Genomic DNA, 9,989 nt, shown 5'->3' with positions numbered 1-9,989 from the left:
GACCTCCCGCCGGATGCTTCTCTCCAACTCCTTCGACGCCTGCTTCACCAGCCTATGTGTACCTAGAGAGTAAATCGAGGGGTTAGCCAGTGTAAGGATCGGACATCACAGAAGTTTGGGCCTTATTGGACTATAAGCCCAGCAGGTAGACAAGGCCCGAAAAGAGTCCATATATCTCCCCCACCCCTCCAACCCAGAAGCACGGAGCAGTAGCTCAATTTCCCATCGTCGTCGGGTCACACAAGCACAAGCCCTAAACCTTCTCGGCATCTCGCGGGCGGTGTTGTTACGGTTGGCGGCGAATTCGGCCTGTGCAACCACCAGCAGTGGCGACGCATCTCGCAGATCTCGGAGTGTTCGGAGACGCATCTCACTGCTGGCAATTCCCCTCGACCCTAGATCCAATCTATCTCCGATTCCTCTGCTTCATCGGGGACAAGTTGCGCGATGTAAGTATCTGTTTACTTGCTGCTTACTGTTCAATAGTTTTGTTTAGGTTTGCATACTTTCTGGCAGTCTTCACCAGCTGCTAGGAACTGGCTGCTAATATTTTCACCACTTGCTGATTTGCCATACAGAACTAGGGTTTGAATTGGAGCCTTTTTTACATATTATGTAAAAAAATGAGTTTTTGTATACTAGTTTTGAGCACTTCTTATATAATTTTGGCCAAATTGCTCTCATAGCACTCAAATGGAACGGTTTTTGCACCTCCATTGTTTTTTTAACTCAGCATCATATTTGACTCAAAATCTTCTTCATGTAGCACTGCGCTGTCAGATTATATAACAATGGCCCATATTAGCCATGGACTGTATCCCGCCATTAACTCCGCTAACTCCCATCTCGTCAAAACCCAGATTGTACGCTAACAGCCCAGATTAGCCATCGATCCTTTTCACCATTAACTTTGTTAATGAACTACCATCACGTAAGATCCTTTCACCTTCATGACTGCCCCAATCATGCGGCCCTTCTCCTTCCATGCTCTCTCACTCCACTAAGGTGCCCACACCGAGTCGCTGTTGCTGCCGCTCCTCCACAGGCGGTGCGGCTTGGGAGGGAAGGGGACAGGAGCCGTGCAGTGATACATGTAGGGAAACCAGATGCTGTGGTGGTGATGTCCATCTGGCTTGGAGAAGAGGAAGAAGCTTGGTGGTTGGCATCTAGAGCGGTCTGTAGGAAGAAGGTGCTAATAACTTGACAGAGTGTTAGGTTGGGAGACAGTCAGACAGTGGGTTGGATTCTAGTGGTAACTTTGCATGGGGCAAAAAAATAATTGTTTGTAAGAAAATCTTCTCCATTCTAGTGTTATGAGATTCCCTATATTTTCCCTGTCAAAGTACACACTGTTTAAGTGAGCCTGTGAAGATAAAAATTAGCAAAGGTTTCCAATTTATGTTGGGGCATTATGATTAATCATGCAATGAGGCCTAAGTAGCTTTACTAAACTTTTGCATTTACTCTCTGCTTCAGGACTACAAAGAATCTTAAAAACAAGAGGGGGGCTGAGAGAGGCGTGACTCGGGAACGGAGAACCAGAACTAGAAGGGACAAACTCCAGCTTTCAAGTGGCAGTGATGGCCCAAAACACTCACCCCCAAAAAGATTGTGCCGGGCCATTAGAAGAATGTTGAGATGTGAGTATTGCTTTTGAATTTGCTGCTGCTTCCTTTTCTGTGCACATATTGCTCTAATAGAACACTAACAGTTTTAGAGTATCATATCTGTTAACTAGTACAAGCGAGTCGGGCAGCGTTGGCTGAATTTGATGATAAACTATGTGCTATTGAGGAGGAACGATTTGGCACCACGTTTCCTGATCGGGAAGTCTCAAACATCTGCTTTAAAGAGAAACCATTTGGTGATGAAGTTAAAAGTGACGAAGAACTTTGTGAATCCGATGTTGTTTCGCTTGCTTTGTTTGATGGCGATTGTGCTGGTATGCTTACTAATATTCCTAATTTGTATTTTGTTATTTTGCTGTTACTGTTAATGATTTAAATTATGATCTTGTGCAGAAGAAAACATGTTATTTGCATGCTCTGGTATAACTCTACCACCTGGAAGCGCTATACTAGAGCTAACAAGATTTGTCACTTCAGCATGTTTGGTTAGGGAATTCAATGACAAAAGAAATAGAAATGATGACTTGAGGGTTGGTGCTGCTGATCATTATGTCCTTCATTTCGATTTGTTTGTTCAATGTCCATTATGTGCTGATCTACTGCTTTATCAATAGATTCAAGTGCGCCTTCCTGATAACACAACTACTGATGGATTCTTGGGACTATATGATAAAGATATTGCTATTGTTACATCCATCGACTACCTAGAGGACGATCCTGTAGATCTCGATCTTCAGGAATCACCTGACTGCCCTGATGGTCATGTACTAGCTGCTGGGCGTGCCTTCAATTCAGGCAGTTTAATGGCCATGCGTGGGTCTCTGTCTAATGAATCCCCCAACATCTTCCTTTCTGATAGTCAAGGTTTAACAGAGGTATGTTGTTGATATATTTTTACTTTTGGCATTACGGAAAGCTTGAAACTAATATTTGCATTACAGTATCTTTGGTCTAGTGTATCACTACATGCACCAATGTGAAAAATGCATTTTTCCTTCATAAACCATGCCACTTTGCTTTTGTTCTAGGCTGCACTTGGAGGGCCAATTGTAGGAAATGACAAGAGGTTTCATGGGATGATTGTTGATCTTTGTCATCATGGTAGTGAGAATAAGAAATGTGCCAAGTTCCTATCACCGAAATCACTTCGTGAGCGCTTGGAGTTGTTTCAGATACTAAAGTACGTATTTGGCAGTTCCAGTATCTGTGAACTATATCTTCCCCAGTTAGTTTATTTATATTGTTACCCTTTTCTGGTGATATAAGCACTTGTAGCCTTGTGGGTTTTCACTCTGTAATTTGTGGGTTGGAAACAAATTGGTTCTTGTTACCTCTCCTGCATTAGTGCTGTCTCCTATTGCTAAATTAGGACCCTTGCTTAATTTTGAAGCTAGTGTGTCTAAATTAGAAAGTGCTAAAACAGTTCATTCGGATGATATGGCAATACTTATATTTGTGGCATATGAATCTGCTCACTCCTGTCACGTCTTTCGCTAAATATGTACGAGTTTGATTGCCTAATTTTGTCATACCTTGAGTCAGATGTCTTTTTGCTGTTCTATTGCAGTCCTAGAGAACTCCACTTCCGTAATTATTCATTGCCTGAAGGTGTATCAAGCGTAGTCCCTTCAGGTGTGAATTATCTTGCAAACCATCATTGTAAATGTTACCGACAATTGACTGCAGAATATTTTGTGTCGTCATTCGGAGTACTAATACTAATCACCTTGTTGCATCAGGATTCATGAAAACTATTTACCGGTTAAAATCCTTGGGCTATCCAATGCCACCACCACTTGTGCTTGAATGTAAGTTCTTTGGTTTTTATATTTCTGATGTCCCTTGTGCTCTTCTTTATAATTAACTTCTGATCTTGTTTTTTTAACCAGTCAATGGGGAGTTGCTTCATCAATTTGAAGACCGATTTGGTGAATTACTTGCTTGGAAAGGGTATCCTTTTGGTGATCCACCCAATGATACTTTGGAGTCTGTCTGGGGGGAGCTTGAAAAGGAAGTTGTGACAAATATATCCCGTAGTGTTGTCTCACTTGCTTCTTTCAACAGAGATCACTCGAGGTCTTTTGCTTGCACAGGGTTGCTTATAAAGTGGCAGGGAAGAGCCAAACGCAAACGCACTGTTGTCCTGACTTCTGCCAGTCTTGTTAGAAGCCGTGATAATGAAGACAACATTGATAAAAACTTGAGGGTTGGTGCTCCTATCACTCTTGGTCTTTTAAGTTATATGCAGGTTAGCTTAGCTCTCTTAATGAATGCAGATTGAGGTGTTCCTCCCACCGAATCAACGCTGCGATGGAACATTGGAATTGTATAACTTGCAATATAATATTGCTATTGTCAGTATCAAGGAACGTTTCAATGCCATTCGACCTGCAGACATTCTCGATAAAGAAATGGAAGTGTCACCTGAAAAGGTAGTGGCTATAGGGCGTGACACTATACATGGACTATTGATGGGCACAATTGGTGAAGTGAAAAGTAGTAACGAGGATTGCAAACTTAATTGCAAAGAGCTTCAGTGTTCCACTTGTCACATCACGAAGGTAGCATGTTGAAATTTTCATACTGTTTCTTTACATGGTAGCCTGTATTAAATAATTGCATTAGAATCCGAGTTCTCTCTTTAATCACAATTCTTCCATTGAATCAGGAATTAGAAGTTTAACAGTAACATTTGGCTTTTTGGTACTAGGCTGGGATCGGTGGCCCTCTTATTGGTTTTGATGGAAGTTTTGTTGGCATGAACTTTTATGATGGAAGTGATGTAACTCCTTTCCTTCCAAGGGTTGTGATCTTCAATCTTTTAAGAAGAGTGGTTAATTCCGGATTACCAGCAGAAAGGTATTTTTTTCTGTTATTTCAGTTGTAACTGGGTAAGCATAATAGTGTGAACTTACAATGGAAAAATATGTTGGATGACAGCGGAGAGTATCCTATGCCCATACTTGATCATTTCATGGTGGGGGAGAAATACAGGTAATATTTGTTCTGCTTTCTCGTTGCCACTTGTTTGTGACTTGAACTATTTTATTCAACAATCAACCTACATTGGATCAAAAAAATATTTTGGATGACAGGTGGCCAGTGCCAGAACCATATTGGTATCATGGTGAACTTGACGTGGATATGGACGACGATGATTTCCCTGGGCTCATTGGAAGGACACTCAATTAGGCGGCCGTGCTATTAACACATCGAAATATATTAGTATCATGGTGCACCATGTGGATAGATATGATGAAGACTACCAATCGGATGTCAAGCCTGTTCTGCACATCTTGCTAGTATTTAAGTAATCAGTTATCATTGCCCTTCTGTCTAAAATGTATGTAACTGCAGGATCATATGACTGACAGTTGCCACTTTCAACTTTGCTAAAATATTTGACTTGAACAAAATGCGCTTAGGTTTTGCCATGCTTATTTCATTTGGAATTGTGGGTGGGGGTATTTATGCACTCAACTCACCACATGAAGTAAATCAAAACGTGGATCTGCTCTTTGCGATCGCCGGAATTTGAAATCGCTTGTTAATCATTTATTTATGCCCAAGACCCAGATTTTTGTTTTGAAACGGAAACATATGCTTCCAGAGTTGAAGAGGCAACCACCGTCTCTGACGCATGCCGTCCACCTAGTACCTAGTTTAGATAATGCGTATGCTATTATAAAAGATCCAGATTTTGTATTTGTCACTTTTTTTAGACCGATTTTGTGTTTGTCACTTTTTTTAGACCGATTTTGTATTTGTCACTGAAAAACTTATGCCATCGATCAAATCTCTTTGGACCCTAGTGCCGGCCGAAAATTATTTTTTTGGAGACACGGCATGGCGCCGGGAGGTAGAAAAAGAATGGATTGGGATCATAAGTTTTTTTGTGACCGATATAGAATTTGATCTTTCAAAATGATATGTGCGTAATTCACCCTTTTTGCTAAGGCAGGTTGACCTGTGGACAAGTAGCATTGTGATTTGGAACAAGAGCGAACGTTCAGATACCGTCTGAGAGTACTGAGTATATTGAAGGCTCACATAATAACACGCCGTTCGTTAGAATTCAAGAACACAAAATGAATAGTGAAATGCATAGACAATACTGTCGTGGAGGGTTATTTTGGTCTATAAATTGATCAACTTAATTAAAAGAGAATAATTCCGATCATCCTCGAGATGTGTCATAAGCAATGCTCAGGATTTAAACACACCTCACAACTATTTAACATCACCACACACAAAGTGTATCCATACATAGTTCATCGCATTTCATAGAGTTTCAAGTTTACATACATTAAGTCTTTGAGTTTTGCAGCGAAAAGTCTAGTTATCGTGCTCATACGTACAACCAAGATGAAAAGGTTAACACTATATGCAAATAGTGCCACTCTCATATCCACCCACCGTCACTTCTCACTGGCACCTCCGTCCATGAGGTAGAAGTACCCAAAGACGACCTTCGGCTGCGGATCACCTGCAACAAATTAACAGCATCTTTGTCCAAATATAGTATATACTTGCCCGACTCTCAAGGAGAATGCATTTAGTTAAGTAGCAAGGAAATTGGTATAGGAAAATAAGTTGCATAAAAACATTTATATTTGATCAAGTTGTGATAAGCAAAAGACACGATATTCTGTCATCTCTAAGTTAAGCATCAAGCAATGGTATTAAATAATCATGATCATGTGAACATGAGCTCAATCTTCCATGAACTCCATTCGATAACTCTGCGAGAGTGTGCTCTTTGACCGGGAGTGCGGTTATTGCAATAGATTAAAATCCTGCATGAGTGTACAACTTTTCCCACTCGAGACGCAAGACCAACGACCATACCCATAGCTCAAGATAAGTGTTGATTCAAACCCCCAACCATTCACATACCCACACCCAATTATGAATGAACGATCGGAACGGATAGATGTACCGAACACAGCCGATCACACCTCATCCCATCCCGCGCCGAATCCGGTCAAGGCAAGGTGTGACTTATGCTACCTGGCTTGCTATTCCCATATTAAACATGTGGTTTATACGATATTGTGCTCAAGCAATAACAATAAGGGCTTAACCACTTAAACAAGACTAAATTAAGTGAGCTCCGATCTCAAAATGACCTACCATTCTTACTCAAGTTCGATTCATCATTCAAGCAGTTCAACTTATCTACTTGAATAGGAAATTAAGCAAACATGCTTATAACTCACGAGTGTCACCTCTACCCTTCTATCGAAGTTAAGCACTGATAAGAAATTAAATTCTTGACACCTATACAATCATACTCACCTAAAAGGATTTGTTCTACATCAAGGATGGTGATGCATTGAGTAGGAGCTAAGCAAACATACACGTAATATTAACTCATGTACATACAAGACACATATGATTCATTGATCCAAAATAAAGTTAAAGAATGCTTAGGTGCCTGCCTTGGGGGTTCAAAGGAAGCATAGTCAACGATGGGCTACAGCTTGGGATCACCCACCTCCTGCTCATGCGTTTGTTTCTACACAAATGTAATGGTACATAATTAATAACATGCATGGAGATTGTTCAAATGATGAATGAGATGCATGAAAAAGTATGTAAACTATTTTTACCATACTAGTACATCAAATATAAGCAAATAGTACATGATAGAACATAGAACACATAAATCTTACACAAAATATGGTTTTACACAGAACCATGAATAACTCATCAAGTTCCCAAAAATAGCATTGCTGGTGGTTTCGGCGACCGATTGTAGTGGGATTTGATTCTACAGCTTCCTTAGATAATGGATACTTCATTTTGGCTCATAATAACAGCATGCATAAAGGTTTGGATAACATGCAACATCAATGGAGCTGAGCTTCCATAGAGGTTAATGGAGGTGCTTCGAAAGGAGGAGAGAGAAGGGGCAAACCATAGGAGAACCTCAACTATGATGGAGAAGGACGATTTAAAGGGCCACATGTTGGAGTAGAGTGGCGCTGAAGGATATCAGTGACAAGCTTGCTTCACCGAAGGTGGGTGAGAAGCACATAAAAAATAGTCAGCTGCTTGATCTTTAGCTTGGGGGAGATGGAGGGCAACGTGGGGGGAGGAGGAGGAGCTCGTCCTTGGCCTGGCTAGAGGGCACGGCCAGGGGCGCTCCCAGGCGACAGCGAGCAGGGAGCCAACATGCTCGAGGCTCATAAAAAGAACGAGAGAAAGAGAGAGGGAGAAAGATCCGGAGGGGAGGGGGTTCGGGGAGAAAGGGGAGGGTCGAGAGGTGCTCCTATATGTTTTCCGAAAGGTAGATAAGCAACTTATCTTTAAAGTCCATGTAACATTTTTTTAACATCCATCAACATTTTTTGATATTTATCAACTTTTTTTAAAAAAACCTGACTTAATTGTTACCAACATTTTTCTTTAATTTTTTACACTCACCAACATTATTGCTCAACTATTTTTGCGTGCACTATTTTTTTGCATTCACCAACATTTTTTGGCTCAATATTTTTTTAACATTCACCAACTTTTTATCCAAAAAATGTTGAGATAGGTCATCTAAAATATGATATTATGATGTTGCAACCATTAATTTCTAGTTACACTTGTAGAGAAACGACCTTCCATCCGGAACAAAAATCTTGGTTGTTTTTGGACCCGGGACTAAAGAGGTGTTAGTCCCGGGTCTAAATTTCGTAACCCGTGGGGGATCCTTTAATCCTGATCAGTAACACCAACTGGGGGTCCACAGGTGAATATGAAAGGATAGCATCCCCTACTCATTTAGATATGTTGTGTAGGTAAGATCGTAAGGAAGCTATGCGCGAGGAAAGAGGATGCGGGTTCAAAACCCACGCACCACGCACGAGCATATTTCACGTGTGTGGGAGCCTCCCACGCCTAATTAGTTAGTCCTAGTTGGGAAAATCGAGATCTATGAGGTTTTCCAACTGGAACTACTGCTTGTTTTTCTAGTAGTTTTAGTTCATCCTTTTTGTTTAATGCACCTTTTGTTTCACTGTGAGATGTTACTAAGTTTTTTTTTCTCTTTGTTGCACCAATATTTTCTATTTATTTCAGTGGTATGTTGCATATGGTAGTTACTTGAAGATGGCTACCTGCATGAGGAGCTTTCCTGTTATTGCAGGGAAGTAACTAGCATGTTGGAGTATGACAATTCAAATGTTGCAAGATCTTATATTGTTGTAGTTGTGATTTTAATCTGTTGCACAAGAACATAATTCGTGTTGCAGTAAATATTTTGCTTCGTTTTGGTTCTAATCAACGAAACCATGGTCACGAGCTTGATCTGCGTCTTTTTCACCGATTTGTGCTAAAGAGAGCCTACACCGGTGGCCGCGCATGCCTCTCTGCGCTGCGCAACTGGCCACCAATCTGCTTGTCACTCCACTCCTTCCCCGACCCATGGGATTGTGGGATCGATGGAGAAGCTTAGCTGCTCGGGGTTGAAGCTATATGAATGACGGATCCTGCTGCATTCGATACTAGCCTCAGACGGGGCGCTAGTAGCACCCTAGTTTTTACTATATATTTAAAAGTAATCGTATGTCCATGTACATAACATAACTTGTAAGAAAAATGGACCTAGCATAAACCATTAGTGATTTTGATAATGTGTGATGACAACACTAACCTATGGAACTAATACCATTTGGCAGGATATAAGGGTTTAGTCGCATGGATACAAAGGTGACAGACTTGTGTGGTCAAACACCTCAAAATAAGGTCAATAGAACTGTACAAGACCTAAGATATCATAGAAGAGAAGTCGAGATAAATATACACGAAGAGGGGCTCAAGTATAGAGGGGCGTTTTCTGGTGAAAAGTATAAGCTATAGAGGGGCTCCTGTCACGCCGTGACTTCACTAAATCCGACTCCCAGAGTTTAGCTGCATTTGGACCGCGAGACTCCTCTGCAGTAGCTGCACTTGCAGTTGAGTCACTGACTCCTCTCCATTTGGAGACAGGGCAGTGACTGCTGGTCTGATTCAACACTACATCACTACATAACCTCCGACCTATAAAACCAGATGTTTTATCCCACCTTTGCAAAAGCATTTACTTAACCCCCTCTTCTACCTTTACATAGTGGTTTTGCCATGTTACTCAGCTAATGTGGACTAGGATGTTGATATGGAATGGTTGACACATAGGCCCCGCTCGTAGGTGAGCAGGTCCAATTCCACCTCGGCTCCTTCCTCCCCCAACTCAACCGCAGTCCGCAGAGCTCGCTCGACCCTTGGCCACCCACCCCATCAGCTTCCGACGCCACCATTCCCTGAGGCCGCCATGGTCCTCAACCTCAAGCCCTGTGGATCGCAGCCATCCACTCCTGCCGGCGTGACAAC

The 9,989-nt window shown here is 41.6% G+C and overlaps 1 protein-coding gene and 2 long non-coding RNA genes across 3 annotated transcripts; all 3 read left to right on the top strand.

The window, feature by feature from the left end:
• Nucleotides 1-212: 212 nt before the first annotated feature.
• On the top strand, nt 213-1,899 carry LOC111256947. The gene is made up of 3 exons (XR_002677212.1): nt 213-449; nt 1,477-1,640; nt 1,739-1,899. It is a non-coding gene; the product is annotated as an uncharacterized LOC111256947 (long non-coding RNA).
• Nucleotides 1,900-2,697: 798 nt separating this feature from the next.
• Nucleotides 2,698-3,436, top strand: LOC111256972. The gene is made up of 3 exons (XR_002677300.1): nt 2,698-2,808; nt 3,196-3,260; nt 3,368-3,436. It is a non-coding gene; the product is annotated as an uncharacterized LOC111256972 (long non-coding RNA).
• Nucleotides 3,437-3,546: 110 nt separating this feature from the next.
• Nucleotides 3,547-5,068, top strand: LOC101785658. Its single transcript, XM_022826238.1, has 5 exons — nt 3,547-3,834; nt 3,905-4,189; nt 4,339-4,487; nt 4,569-4,622; nt 4,724-5,068. The coding sequence occupies exons 2-5, from the start codon at nt 4,040-4,042 to the stop codon at nt 4,818-4,820; spliced, it is 450 nt and encodes a 149-aa protein (XP_022681973.1). The 5' UTR covers nt 3,547-3,834; nt 3,905-4,039; the 3' UTR covers nt 4,821-5,068.
• Nucleotides 5,069-9,989: the final 4,921 nt, after the last annotated feature.

This window comes from Setaria italica, chromosome IV (assembly GCF_000263155.2).
Source record: "Setaria italica strain Yugu1 chromosome IV, Setaria_italica_v2.0, whole genome shotgun sequence".
Lineage (NCBI taxonomy): Eukaryota > Viridiplantae > Streptophyta > Magnoliopsida > Poales > Poaceae > Setaria > Setaria italica.
This window is presented reverse-complemented; position numbering and strand designations above follow the sequence as displayed.

Excerpts from the sequence above, each read along its gene's own strand:
- LOC101785658 (XM_022826238.1), top strand. The coding sequence starts at position 4,040 with ATGGAAGTGTCACCTGAAAAGGTAGTGGCTATAGGGCGTGACACTATA. Across the intron at positions 4,488-4,568 it reads TCCGGATTACCAGCAGAAAG|CGGAGAGTATCCTATGCCCA; the intron begins GTATTTTTTTCT and ends GTTGGATGACAG. Across the intron at positions 4,623-4,723 it reads ATGGTGGGGGAGAAATACAG|GTGGCCAGTGCCAGAACCAT; the intron begins GTAATATTTGTT and ends TTTGGATGACAG.